The sequence below is a fragment of the Solenopsis invicta genome, chromosome 12 (assembly GCF_016802725.1).
Source record: "Solenopsis invicta isolate M01_SB chromosome 12, UNIL_Sinv_3.0, whole genome shotgun sequence".
NCBI lineage: Eukaryota > Metazoa > Arthropoda > Insecta > Hymenoptera > Formicidae > Solenopsis > Solenopsis invicta.
The window spans coordinates 17786672-17801311 of record NC_052675.1 but is presented as its reverse complement, the minus strand read 5'-3'; the positions used below and the strand labels follow the sequence as shown (position 1 = coordinate 17801311).

The following is a 14640-nucleotide window of genomic DNA, read 5'->3' as shown; positions in this document are numbered from 1 at the left end:
CGTGTGATACGAAGATACAACGGTCGTACAGCGCGCTTTTATCTCGCGGCGCACGCGATATCGGGTCCAGGAACAGCACGAAAAGCTCTCGCTCCCTCCTGCAAGCGTCTCGGGGGAGGAAACGGCTGCGTGCATCGCGCCCCCGCGCGCGCGGTATGCACCGCGTCCTGCGACCTACATCAACAACGGGCGCGAGTACAGCGAGAGCGAGGATACATTATTACTGCCATCGGAAAGCGAAGCTCTCTCCGATGCGATGGTAGTGCGACGGCCGGAGGGTGTTTCAGGGTCGGTTGCCATGGCGATACGCTGGGACCGCTGCCACGGGGGTGCAGCCTGGAATATCCACCCTCCTGCCTCTTTTCCGCGATTCCCTCTTCTCCCTTCTTCCCTCCCTCGACCATCTCTTCCCTCCCTATCGCCTTCTCTCTCTTTCTTTCCTCCTCTCCCTCTACGTATCTCCCTCCTCTATCGTTGCCACCGCTCTCACCGTTTGCGTTTTTCTCCCCCGTATACATACGTATTCACTCGGCCGCCCTCCCTGCCATCCGCCCGACTACCCTCCTCATCACCCTTGCCGGCCCTTTTGCCTCTTTTGTTCCCAGGCTGACTCCCTTTCAACGGAGGCAACGGTGGCTGGCTTTGGCTTTGGCCTCTCTTCTTTTCCTTCCTTCTCCGACATCTAATCGCGCATCGTCCACCGTGCGATTTTATTTCGTCGCGACGAGCTTAATTCTGGTATTGCGTTGTACGTGCTGCGTTACGCTGCGTTACACCTCGCTTCGCTCACGCGGTATTGTTGCGCGATAACGATCGATAATGCGTAATAACGGTCCGCGAAAACGTGACTATCGCGTCGACGAATTTCACGAGAGTCAAACATGTCCGTCGCGACTAATCACGATTCGCAAGCTTAAACAAGTGATTTCGTAGTTTAGTAATAATTGCTCTTCATCGATTGTAATATCCAAACAATCGGCGTTATCGATATATCAATAGGTATGGGTATTCGTAACCAAAATAAATTTTGCTATAAATATTAAAAATCTGAAATTGCGTTTATAATATTCGAGAGAGACAGAGAGAGATGGAAAAATTAACATAATAAGTTGGTTAATTATTTGGTTGAAAAACACGTCATATTATTATATGACATATTTGATAATGCATACGCATACACACGCGAGTTGTACGTTCAACTTAATATTATAATTAAAAAATGTATTTAATTAATATATTTAAACTTCTCGCCGACGCTTTTTGATCATTGCTCGAAGAGTTCCGTTTTTCCGGAATCAGTGACCAATCAGTGTTTTATTGAATATCGGTATTTTCCGTCATTATATAATCCATATAATCGCATATCCACGCGCCGAAGGGAGATAAAGGAAATCCCGGTCATAATGAGCGTGCCGGAATCCCGGACGCCCTTGTTAAAAAGCAATTACTTTCGTCGTACCAAGAGCTGTTCGCGAAGAGACTACTTCACTTGAAAATCACTCGCTTTGCGTCCTCACTTTGCTAATTTGAATCATTCATTGCCGCTCGGTCGATTCTCAAAGGTCGCGGGAAACGCGTTTGCCGCGTGCGTTTCGCGTTTATTCCCGAGTCGCGTAAATTTCCCGTGGGTGAGAGAAGAGGGAAGAAAAAAAGAAGAAAGTGCGAAGAGGAGAAGAAGTAGAAAGAAGAAAAGGAAGAAGAAAGCGATGCCGCGAGAAGAAAAGCGTCGCTGAAGATATACGACGACGGCGCTCTGCCGCGAGTAAATTGTAATCGCGCCGCTTCTTCCGAGTGCACATGCATGACTGCAACCGTATCGTGCATTCGTGACAAAGTGCCCCTCCGATACTCGCGTGTGCATGCGCGCTCATGAAAGAGTGTGCACTCGCGGATAATTTTATTCGCCGCGAAAAGCGCCTTTAATAGCAACGCTCATACAATCTATTCGGGCTCTTTATCCCGTCCCCGGTATATCGCTCGTATTTACGGATAATTTCATAAACGCGAACGCGTTCTCTCTCTCTCTCTCTTTTTTTTTTTAATAGCGATTCATTCAATCTCGTGCAGTAGAGAGATTTCTCGCGGAAAGATATATTTTCCTGGATCCCTCGCTGTTTTTCCCGTCGGATCTCTCCGGGCAATTTCGCCGGGTTCGCTAATTAACTTTTAACAGGAACAAATAGATAACGCTCAGTCGAGTTATAAGCTAAGCGACCTCGTTTCTCCCGGAAACGTATGAAGAATTATTTTTCTATCCAAGAGGAGATGCTCAAAGAAGAATACGTAAATATGTATTAACTCTTAATTTTTGTTTCTCTTTTTTATTCTACGTGAATAATTAATAGGTGTATATTATACAACTTTATCAATGTTTTAAAATAAATTTATGATTAACGTCCTATAGATATATAAATTAATTATTCAATTAAAAAAATGCAATTTTTGCGAATTTATTATGATAATTTTCTTAGAAACTTTTTTATTTACTAGTTTTAGTCTCTCTCTTTCTCTCTCTCTCTCTCTCTCTCACTCACTCACTCGCTCGTCCATCTTTATATAGAATAATGTGTAATATATTAGATAAACAACGTTATTAGGAGCAAAATGGTGATCACAATCTAACGAATAGTTGTTATTTACAGTTGCTTAAATGTCAGACAGTGCGAGAACACGATTGTACTTTCGCCTTTTGCCCGCGAAGTATACATTGATCATTCGCGTAACGGGTGAGGTGAGGCGATTAATCAGAGCGCGATAGACGTCGCGAGGATACCTTCTCGGTGAAGTCGATACCGCAGCCATCGCCGCTAACGAAACACGTGTCAGCGCGCGTTAAGTCGCAAACCCCAGAGAACCAGTGCGACACGCTCGTTAATCACCAGCACGTCAGGCGTGATGGATTAAAATCAGCGGCGCATCCCTATGTGCCATTTTCTTTCTTCGCGAATCATTTCCCCCTTCGATCAGACGTTTCTCAAACGTTGTTCTTCTCTCAACTTTTTGCGGGTATAAGTTACGATAACATTCCGAAGCTGCTAAAACAGGAATTTTATTTAGCCTTAGAAGAAACGTCGCTTCACATAAAAGAATGTTGTCAACTCCAAAATTTAATGAAAAAAAATGTAGTATAAAAATATGTAAAGATAAAATTTTATCAACAATTTGAAGTTCGAACCGATGAAAATGTCAAACAAAAGTGTGAGACAGACCAATTGATCACAGCGGATCTTGGATCTTTACAGTTTTTCGAGAAAAGGAATCCTATTAGATGCTTCTGAGTATCAAAACTATTAAATTGCTCGTCAATTTAACGATATTATCGTACAATAAAAACATAATGAGCTTATGTTAGTTACAGCAATTCTTAGTGCTGAGTAATATTTATGTTTGAAAATTTTCTGCTAAAGATACATTTAAGATATATTTATACCCACGATGTAACCTTGCTTTATACTTTTATACAGTCATTTAATATTTTATCATCAATATTATATCCAATTTATTAATTAAAATATTATTTCGAAAGAAGATTATTTTACAGGCTCCTACAATCTGCTTTTATTCAGCAACTTTCTAAGAAATTTTATTCTCTATTCTCATAAATTATCCCTAACATTTTCTTCTCACAAAGGCACCTCTTACGTTTACCATTTAGCTCGCATTAAAGTATCGAAGGGCGCGTAAAAATAACTGCGATATTATCGTCAATGACATATTGACGAGGAAAAGTACACGACACGAGTTTAAAATTATTATTAGCCCGACAACTATTGTTAGAATCACATTGTTTTTACATTATGATCGCGTAAAACCGAATAACGAAGTTAGCGAATCGTTTGTTGAGATATGAGATAATATTTGCGTGGGTCGAAGTAACACTTAACTACGTGTTATTTCGGTGAGATGACTCTCACATATTCATAATTGTATATATTCGATAAACGACGTAAATCACCCGTTATCAAAATTATTATACTTATCTATTGATTCTTTAAAAAAAATGCTAAATTAATTAATAACATCTCTGATATAGGGACGTAATAAATAATCGTCGAGAACGATTGTACGTGTGACGTTGTCAAATGCAACTACAAGGTGATATCTCAGGAATCCACTTATACTTCGTCTTCGAAGTACTGGAAGAATGGTATTCGGAATTTAGGAAGAATATCTTCACGGAATGGAAACTTACCGCGCTCATATTTCTGGCTCTGGGATAACTCTTAGATTCTCCGTATCCGAGCATCCGCGTAATGTCTAAGATTGATGCGTAAGATATACCGGGAGGAGAAAGCATATTTCGCAGGAAACGAGCGAGCGAAGAAAATAGGAAATCCGTCCGAGAAGCCGCGCGAAGAGCTGGCGCCGCGCGGCGCTTCCGTTATCAGACAATTGAAATTTCCGACGCGAGATAAACATCGCGACTCGTTTCCTGTAATCGACAGACCAACGACCGGCAGACGGTCGCGTCGAAATTCCGTCTTTCAGACTGCCTGGCATTATTTTCTCTCCGAGGCGGCAAGAAACTCGATTTATCCACACTGTTCAAAGAGAAGGGAGATCGCTCTTTGCGCGTAGCCGCAAAGAATCCGCGAAAAAAATGACACGAAGACGCGGAAGTGGAAAGATGACACGAGCAAGCCGACTTCGAGTCGAGTAATAAATGACCGCGATGAATAATAACTCGGTTATTGAAAGAAAATTCCAGCCGATACGAGACGGAGTTTTCCAACTCGCAGCATTAGCCTAGTTCTCAGATAAGGACCCTTCCTCCGCTTCTTCTCCAACGAGGAGATTCGCCTCCTCTCTTTCTTCTCGCCGACCACTTTGCTATGCTTTCTTTATTCCGCGAAGCCACGTCCGCGTAATGGCTATTCAGATATCGAATCGATTTATTTCCCAGGGGGCTTTCGGAAACTTTGCCCATCTCTGCGGTGAACTTGGAATAGCTATCTCTCTCTTTCTCTCTCTCTCTCTCTCTGTCTTTCTTTCCTTCCTTCCTCTATTTATCTCGCTTTAGCGGTGCACTCTGCTCCCCGAGAACCTGGACTTACCATAATATAGAGCGTGAAATGTTCATTGGGTCACATTCGTTTCGCGAAACTTTTATCCCTACATTTTATCTAAATCTTCTAAATCGATCGTTAAAGGAAACATTCGAGATAAATTGCAATTCAAGTCCGACGAGTTAAGATTTCATTTGCATATTCGAGTATCCGATGGTTCCTTTCTCAAATCAAAAACGTACATTTTATAAATACATTTTTAATTTAAGAAAGAATATAGATTAAAATTATTTTATAAATTATTATACGGGTTAATACATTTTGTAAATACATAACAACTATATTCTATTATTAAAATTTAATAAAATGATATTGAGTATCAATACGATGTAAGCTATAGCTTGGCAATTAATATTATGTTAATCCATTGGAAAATTCAGTTTGAACATAACAATCAAACACTTTAAAAGTATCTCCTTAGTCAGGAAATTCGATGTAATCGAGCGATAGATAGACGGTTTAATTATACGGATAAATGGATAGATGGATGGAGAGTTAGTTTCATTAGATAGATAAATGGATACGTGGGTAGATTTATACCTAGTTAGGTCAATTATCGAAGAGATTCCGATATAATACTATCAGGACGATTGCTTCTCTACAAATGTGATTAAAATCACATCCAATTAAGAAAAGCGAAACGGAAAAGTCGATAACCGTTAATGGAAAGACCGAGAGGTTGAATGAATGGTATCACATTTTCACGGAAGTTGTATCTTCTTACATGCTAATGTAATACATACGAAGAATGCTCCACGTAAAAAGTAATACCAAAAGTTTTAAACGTGCATTTTTTGCACATAGCAATATTCTTTCGCTTAAGCAATTTCATTTAAAAGCTTAAAAAAATTATTATAATTAAGAATTAAAAATGATCGTCACATCATTAGCTTGGAGATTTTGTTATCACTTTTTTTTGTAGATGTAAATCAATCGTATTCTCTTGAGATTAAATTTTGATGGGGAAAGGGGAAACTTGATAACTGTGCTTATCTGGATTCTTCCATATATAGCAAAATGGACGGGATACTGGGACATGCACATTAAGTCTTCGCGAGGAACTACTCGGGAGAATAGTTTAAGTGCCTTTCTAGAGAAAGCTCATCAAGACGCTCGTCAAATAATTAATGCTCTCCTCGAAGGGAGATGGAGTACTTTAAGATTCACTTCGACGTGTCTTCGAAGAATATTCGTGACTACTCGTCAATATTCACAAAATCTTTTGATTAACTGACGTGTGACACGAAACATTGCCAGTTGTGTTCCAAAAAACAGATAATCGTTAAAGAAATATTATAATACCAAAATTATCAGAAAAATTTCAATATAATTGAAATTAATTGAACGAAAGGATTTTACAAAATTGTTTTTTCAATAGTATATCTTCATGCGCTCTTTTTTATTTATTGAGACTTGCGAATTTTGTTTCAAACAAATTCAACGTCAAGTTTTCAGAGAGATGTAAATGCGGTTAAGCAGAACGTCTCTGTATCGCGAAATAAGATTGCAAGGGCAAATTGTCTCACCTTATTCGGGTATCCATTGTATCTGAGAAGCTTCTTGCAACACTTGCCGCGGTTCTCGTAGTAGAACATCTGCACCATATCCGCGCGATCGGTCGTGCCGCTGACGGTGAACGGCGCCCTGGACGATGACTGCGGTTGTTGCTGCTGTTGCTGCTGGGCCGACGATTGCCGACGCCCCAGTGGCACGCACGGGCACCACCCCGAGACCATCACACCGATCGGGCCCGTTGCCGGCCCGATTCACCCGACCCGACGCTTCGACTCCCTCTTCGCTTCCTCGCGTCTTCGAAGATCACTTCGTCCCGCTGAAGACAAGTCTCTTCATGGTGTCCCTCTGTCGCCAACTCTTCGTCTCCTCGCCAAGTAAATCTGTACTGTTTTTCCAACCTCTCGCGAGATCCTTCTAACGGAGATCTCGTTATAAATCTAACGTAATTTCCAACGGTGAAATTGCGTCGTGACTCCGTTAGCACATGCTAAAGCTTTTAGAGTATGATGTTTTAAAGAGGGAAGAAATCTCTGAAGTGGCGATGGTTATCACGTGACGCGAATTTGGCAACGAATCTTGTACTATGTGTCGGTGCGTTTGGCGGCGACTGGAGATCTCACTGGAGATCTGAAAATAAAAGAAACGGGGATGATAACTGTGCTAGATATGTGCGCGCGAATGGATTAATCCTTCTTAACTACGTGTTCTTATTTCTTTCTCCAAAGAAGCGCTAACACATATATTTATCTTACATTGCGCACAAAAAGTGTAACAAACTGAAGATAAACAGAAGAGGAATATTAATCATCAGCAATGAATCCCGAAGATTAAACGGACTTAGTGCTCGCGCTGAATACTGAATCCCCGTTTTCCATAAGAAAGAAACTAACATTTATGCTTCTTCGAAATTGGAAGTAACTGTCTTTTGTTACGAACGAACGAACAAAGTGCATTCACGAGGCACAGCGAGGCTTAATTCTGAGGTGGGTCGATTAAATCCGTGCTTTCTCTCTCTCTCTCTCTTTCTCTTCGAGCTCATTCAAACATCAGGACAAAATTGCGAAACGTGGCGGATGTCAAGGAAGGAGCGAATCCCGCCAGAATATCTGTGCGAAGCTGCCGCTCGTTTCGCCGAATGTCGTTCGTGCTTTTCAGACTTTCGAAGAAATCTGTCCGATTAAATCCGAGTGCATGTCGCTTCGAATTACGGCCGGATCCATTACCGCTCCAAAAAAGCGTGCTCCCCGTAAATCAACGGCCGTTAGATTTGCCGTTCGATCTCGTGGCTTAAATTAACGACTGCTGCAAAAAGCGCGGCAGGTTGATAAATTGGCGAATAGATGGATAGGCGCCGTAGACGGATGAATTTCCTCCCGCTATAGATTCTCTAAGGACGACCTGAGATAAATAGATATAATTTATTTAGATCCTCGGGACGGGTTTCGTAAGATATGAGGAAAGGAAACTGGAACGAGATACTTAAGATTGGCGATAGGATGAATAACGCAGTCACATTAATTGAGTGAATTTCAATTTTGCAGTTACAGTATTTGCAAATAAATATATTTTGCATTGCAACTGATCTCTTTCTCTTGAGAAAAATAATGCCGAGAAATTATACGATAAGAGTGGCAACAGCAACATCATTAACTTTAATTAAATAATGCCCTTTTATTACATTTAGAATTCTTTCTGTAAGATATACAAATGAAGATTAATCCAGTCGTAATCTTAAATTACGAAAAAGATAAATAGAAAGGCCATTTTCTAAAAAGCAATTTTTAAAAAATGGAATAATATGTTGCACGTGTAATGGTATGCAAATAATTCGATTACATCGCGGAACCATCCGAGAAATTGTCAGTGCGAGACGTACCTTTTATTTCCTGACAAAACAAAACGGGCGCAATGCAAACTGACTAAGGGTAGACGGCAGAGCGAGGGGAGAGAGCCTGGTGAAGCCGTAAAGATGAGAAAAACAACACAAGAATTTGCAATTCATGAGAAACGTCGTCGTCGCCGTCGTCGGCCGTGCGTTAGTCACAGAATGCGCGACCTAATTTAAGAATGGAAAATTTGCGCCGTGTCTCCCCTACTCCTGGGTAATAAACGCGTCGCATACTGTGCAAACATCATTCGACTTACAGAAAATAGCGAGAAGAATTTCCACCTTCCATTTCCTCCGACAAAAGATCGACAATAGCTCCATCAAAGAATTCGCATTTTCCATTTTAGCGGAGCCTCGATCGACAAATGTATACTGTTTTTCAAATGTTACATTTAATATTACGTAAACAGAGATAGATATAAGGTTTGCGTTATAAGGTTGGGACACCTAAGAATGCCTTGGAATTCAAAGATGAAAATGAAAGAGTTAAAAAAAGAATATTCATTAGGAAAAGATGTACTCGGCGAAGGGATCTGGCGAAGAAAAATACAGTGATAACCTCCGAGTCACTCTGTACAGGCATTAGCCCGGAAGATTAATTGTGCCGCGATTTATATGTATTCTCGGCGAAGGTGCGAAGACGCCCCTTTCGCGTTTTCCAAGACAAAGCCGAACGCACAGACACGTTTGGGCTCTCCGCAGTTCCCTCGAATTTCGAATCTAATTTCTGTCCGACCTCGTAATACGGGTCGCCGAGGTGCCGAGAGGACGCGCGATAAGTTTGCTTTACGGTTGTGCCAGATGACGTCGACTCGAGCCCCGTTTAATAAAGCGCAGCCCGTGAGTAGCCCGAGATCTGCCTCCCGCAGAGACTTTCAAGTCATCCGGTACGCGTCGTAAAGAGGTGTAATCGGTCAAACGTGCGGGATGAGCGGAACGAACGGGCTTAAAACGTGGGAAATGAAAATTTCTCGGTTACGTCCATGTCAATTGGCATTAATTACAATTAATGTTGCTCGCTCTTTATTTCATTCTACATCTGTTGTATTATACATCTGAGAGAAAGAGTGATAATTGCAAAATTAAAAATAACTGTTGTAACACTGTGGATCGAAGTCCTCGTTACTATCGAGTACAAGCGGGACGAACAAAGGATCGGTGGATTTTTCGAATTCGGGAGAGAGCGTTGAATCGTTAACCAGTATCAGTCGGGGTGTGGGAATTTCCAGGTGATAAACATTTCACGGCTCCCGATGGATGAAGCGAAAACGAGCTTCTATATTCATGGAAATCTACGGATCCCCGCGTCATAAGGTTTAAATAAATCTATTAAACAAACGTTTATCGCAAAAACCGTGCAACATCTACGCTCTCGCGAGAGAACTTAGGTAAAATCAAGCAGTGAGAGTGCGCGGGTTCATGAAGAATGAAATTCGACGGATGTATACGAGCGCGTTTCTTTGTACAACTTTTGACTTCGCGTTCTCTCCCTCCTCCCTCCCCATTCTCTTTCCCCTCTTTTTCTCTCTCAGGGCCCATTCGTCCGTTGATGTAACAATTTTTCACCGTGACATTCCCGGCTTAGAGCTATCCCTCGAGAGTTTAACCTGCTCTCGTTTCGTTCTTGGCCGAGTGGTCATAGATTACTCACTAAAGCATAGTGTAATCCCGAGTTCTCGTTATTCTGACATAACGTGCTATGCGAAATGCAGCGGATCATGCAGCGGGGGACACGAGTGATAGATTATTTTGAGACACTAAATGCCTTTACAGCAGTCATATGTTTTTAAGATAATAATAATAGCTGCTGAGAATTAATTATTATGTCGCTATAATTGTTTCGTATGAGTGCGAAAAAAATTTAAGCGAAACAATTATTGCATGAAATTGAATAATTACGTAGCTATTTAATTCTCTTTTAGCGTTTTTCGTTCTTCGTTTTTCGATGTCTATTTTATAGATACGTATTCGCTCGGCAATTTTTCTCTTTCGGAGGTGCTTTCATATTTATTCGAGTGTTTAAGAAGTTAATACCGATCGCTGCCACAGACGAAGCACTTTGTTCTCCCGTGAACTAGTTCGATTGAATAAGTTCGGAGCAATTCCTTGTCGCTGTCGTTGCCGTCACTGTGAATTTTCCCTGCGATCCGCAACTTTTCGGGGCCGGCTGACTAGTTCGGGGTGCGGATTTCTGCACGAACGAGCTAAAACGACTCTCGACCGGTCTCGCCGGAATTGCTTCGTTCGGAGTCTCGCGGAACCGCTAGTAAAATCAACGGCGACAGCATCGATTTTTCGACGGTAGGTCGGAGAGAGTTTAATTAAATCGCGGCGCGTGGAACTTGCGCGACATCGAAGTAACGTCGAATCCGTAAAAACGTAGATTAACCCCTTCAGTACCGGCGCATCGTGGAGACCGATCATTGATGTAGTTCTCGCAAGAAAAAGAACTTCGTAGGACTCATTATTATCGAATAACGAAGGTTCTGAGAGACAATTACTCACGGAGACGATTTGGCAATGACCCAGTTAAGCGACGAAAATACACGAAGAGAACGATTTTGTTCGAGTTACCTAAACATTTAGCTGGAGACACAGATTTGAAAATAATTTTATTGGGCCATCAGAATAATTGTGGCGGGTGTTCAAGCAGCAAAAAAATTTTGACAGTTCTTTTTCTGTAGTGATTCAGTTTGAGGATCCAACATAATTATTTTCAGATCTGTAGCCAACTAAATTTTTAGATAGTTTTGCAAAACGGTTGTATAAACGTAAGCGTTGGAAATGTAATTTTGATGAGTCGAAAGACGAAATAAATTAAAATGAACGGAAAAGGAATTTATGCAGGGAAGATTATTTTAAAACTTAGTCCTTGGAAATGTTTTCGCTGAAATTGCGGTGAAACGTTACAGTGGAGATATTTAATTCGGTACTGTGCAACTTTTTGAAGAGGGAGAATGACAAACGCGACAATAGTAGTACCGAAATCGCGGGCGTAAACATTAAAACTGACAGAATATCGTGATGTTTAATCGCTTAACAGCTCAATAAATTGCAACTAACGAGGAAGCAAATTCTAGGTTCTCCATATTTAATTTCGGAATTATAGCGGCGGTGACACGGCGCGCGGCGCGCGAGAAATAAAAACACGACAAAAACGGAGCAAGTTATGATATTCGCGCATCGTATGAGTTTTCGCGCGCGCGGAAAAGTTTGCCCGGAATATTTCGCAAGTGTGACTCGTTGTTGCAAGCACGCTTTTTCCGCGCACGTTTATATGGTATAGAAAGTGCGCTCGTTAAATCCCGTTGTCGTTGCTCCGGACGGGACGCGCGCGTTCCCCTTTTGTAAGTTCGACGAGCAGTTTTGTAACAAGCCGCGCCGCCGTCGCGAGCGCAGTCACGTGCGTGCTAGCTCGTTTCCGGACTTTATAAAACTCCCGCGATAATTATCGCGACAAATAAACAGTCGCGAGTCGGCATGTCTGGCGTACGGAGGTTAATGTAAACTCACGAGGGACGATCGCACATGTGCGATGTGTAACGCACACTCGCGTCCAAGCGACGAGCAAGGAGCGGGCGTGAGCACGTGCGCTCGTAAGTCTCGGCAACCTCGGCGAACTATATAGGCTTTCTCTGAATGGGAAAAAGAAGCGAGAGAACTGAAAAAGAAGTGGAAATAAGCGCTTGCGAAATCATGATTTTAAACATTGATTTCAAACGCAGCCAGTAGCGGCTAGCAATGTCAACTTGGTTAACGTGTTTAAGGATCAAGATGCTAATTTCTCGGTGCGATACTTGATCAGTCGAGTTAAGTTGTCAGTTTCGGCTAATTGAAGGTTGCAGCAACGTTGATTAATTCGCTGAACGCGGGAAGTTTGCGGAAAAAAAATTTTTCGTTCACCCATACGCATTTCCGCGGCCTCGCCGCGGGTAATAAGGGCGCTTAACGGAGCCGAACGTATCATATGCACCTGCAACATCCCCAGCCGACAGTTTGATGTATGGGACCGCGGCGATGCGCGCGCGGGCGACACGAGCAAAAAGTCTCTCCGCGCCGTAATCCCTCTTCGTTCCCCGGGAAATCTCATTACGGAAAAGTTTGAGACGAGGCTCTCCGCGTTGCGTCGCGTCGCGTCGCGTCGTGTCGCACGGGTGGATGGAGAATCACCCCCCTCGACGTACGGGGAGGTCGTGTCTACGGGAGTGCGTGAGAACAGCGAGCGCGGAAGGAGAGAATGAGAAAGAATATTCTTGTAACCATTGTCGGGCAGATAACTTCCGCGATATCTCTTCAACGAGATGCCGTGGTGAATTTAAACTTGTTGCGGCCCTCACAACAACGCGAGAGAGACTCTTTCCTTATTAAATTTAAAATTCTTGAATTGGTAGTATGATTCATTCATAAGTATTTTTTTTTTTTTTTTTTTTTATAATAAGAGACTTTTTTCTCGTAATGTGAGACTCCGTATAATTTTCTACCATGGCGAAGGTAACTTTTCGCGATGTTTGAGAGACATCGGTGCATTAAAACTTTTCACAGCCTCAAATAATGATGTTATATGACTAAAGGTTCTTTTCTCTTTATCGAGAAAGTTGATATAAATCAAAAGTACTTAAATTGTGCAAAAGTGTTGTTTGTTCATGAACGTTTGTCCATTTACCCAATGATCTCGCTAAAAGTAAGTAAAGTAAGTAATTCTACACTGAGAAAAAAAAGTTGTTAATTTGATTAAATTTTTTAACTTAATTAAATTTCTTCCGTTCGAAGATTTAAGTACTTAAGTACACAAAATTAACTACATAAAATACTTCAATTTAAGCGTTTATATGTTTAACTTGAATAAATATCTAACTAAAGAAATTTAATCAAGTTGACAAATTTAGATTATTTGACAACTTTTTTTTACAGTTTAACAAAAAATAAATAAATCAAAAAGCCATAAGGAACTTAATCTTAGAATTTCTGTTACAAATTATTAATACTGCGCCAATTTAGACTATTCAAAGGAGTTCCTAAATGACTTGTACAATTGTTGCCCGGTACAGCGATACTTTCGTCTTTTAACCCGAATAATAAAACGAAAATGAAAAATTGCTCGAACACGAACCTTCGTTGAGCAGATCCTCCGATCCAAAATTTCGCGAGCGTTCTCCGGCTTATATCGAAGCTGCTCCAACTTCGGAGGAAGGAAAGCTGACTGGCGCGCACACACCGTACGTGTAACTAGGGCCGCCGGATATTGCATCCCGAATTTCCGGCGGTCTTAATCTTCCTTCCATGCGCCCGAAACATCCTCTCCTCCATCTATTTCAGAAAGGATCGCGAAGCATCTGTCGTAGGAGTTGGAAACGAGAAGAACTATCAGATAACCGGCGCGCGAGTAGAACGACGAAGAGATAAAGGGAGAGACAAAAAAAGAAAGAGAGAGAAAGAGAAAGGGAGAGAGAGAAAGAAAGAAAGAGAAAGAGAGGCAAAAAAGAGAGGTACAGCAGGGGAACAAAGAGACTTTGTTATCCGATCCGGTAGGATTGGTCGTTCCTTCAGGACGAGCTTGAGTGACAGGAGGAAGGAGGGAAGCCGCGCACAACTACGCCGGGTGGACGTGGGTCGCGTGTTTCAGTCGACGTGCGGACGCGGACTAAAGCTCTCGACGGACGGACGGGCGCTCGTCGTCGCGTCGCGTCGGCTCGCGCGACGGCGAGAAGCGGCGGCGCTTCCTCTTCCTCGTGGTCGTCGCCCGTACGGCGCAGGGCTGACTGAGGAGGCCGCGGCGCCGAGCGTCGCGACGCGACGCGTCGCGCCGCCGGAGCCGACCCTCGGGCCTGCGTTCGTTCGCGTGTGCCCGAGCTGCGCCGATCTCGCACCCTCTCGCCGAAGAATTTTCGTCCGTTAAGGATAATCGTTTCGTTGGGGAAGAATCGACTTGCGTTTATCCAAAATTGCTGTCCTGGAATATTGTGTCTCAAAATTACGCCAATTACGATAACCGAGTGAAGAATGTTTAACCAGTGCTTCATAATAAAATCGTGAAAAGTACATACATTTGAATTCTTTAGTTGCCCATGGTTATGTAAGAACGTCCAACCTATTTTGATATGATATTTTAATATTTATTTTATAATGTTACAATTAAAATTATAATTTTTGAATTATATTATTTAAAAATTA

The 14640-nt window shown here is 42.1% G+C and overlaps 1 protein-coding gene across 2 annotated transcripts in view; it reads right to left on the bottom strand.

Annotated features, from left to right (window-relative positions):
* LOC105195956 overlaps window positions 1-14332 on the bottom strand; it is a 49169-nt gene extending 34837 nt beyond the window's left edge. The window contains exons 1-2 of one of the 2 annotated variants that reach the window (XM_039455742.1): window positions 13580-14332; window positions 6593-7208 (exon numbers count right to left, since the gene is read on the bottom strand). In XM_039455742.1, coding sequence (XP_039311676.1) covers window positions 6593-6802 — 210 coding nt within the window. In that variant the 5' untranslated portion in view covers window positions 6803-7208; window positions 13580-14332. The remainder of the gene's footprint in view (window positions 1-6592; window positions 7209-13579) is intronic. The other variant, XM_026133407.2, reaches the window with a different exon arrangement.
* Between the last annotated feature and the right edge of the window lie 308 nt (window positions 14333-14640).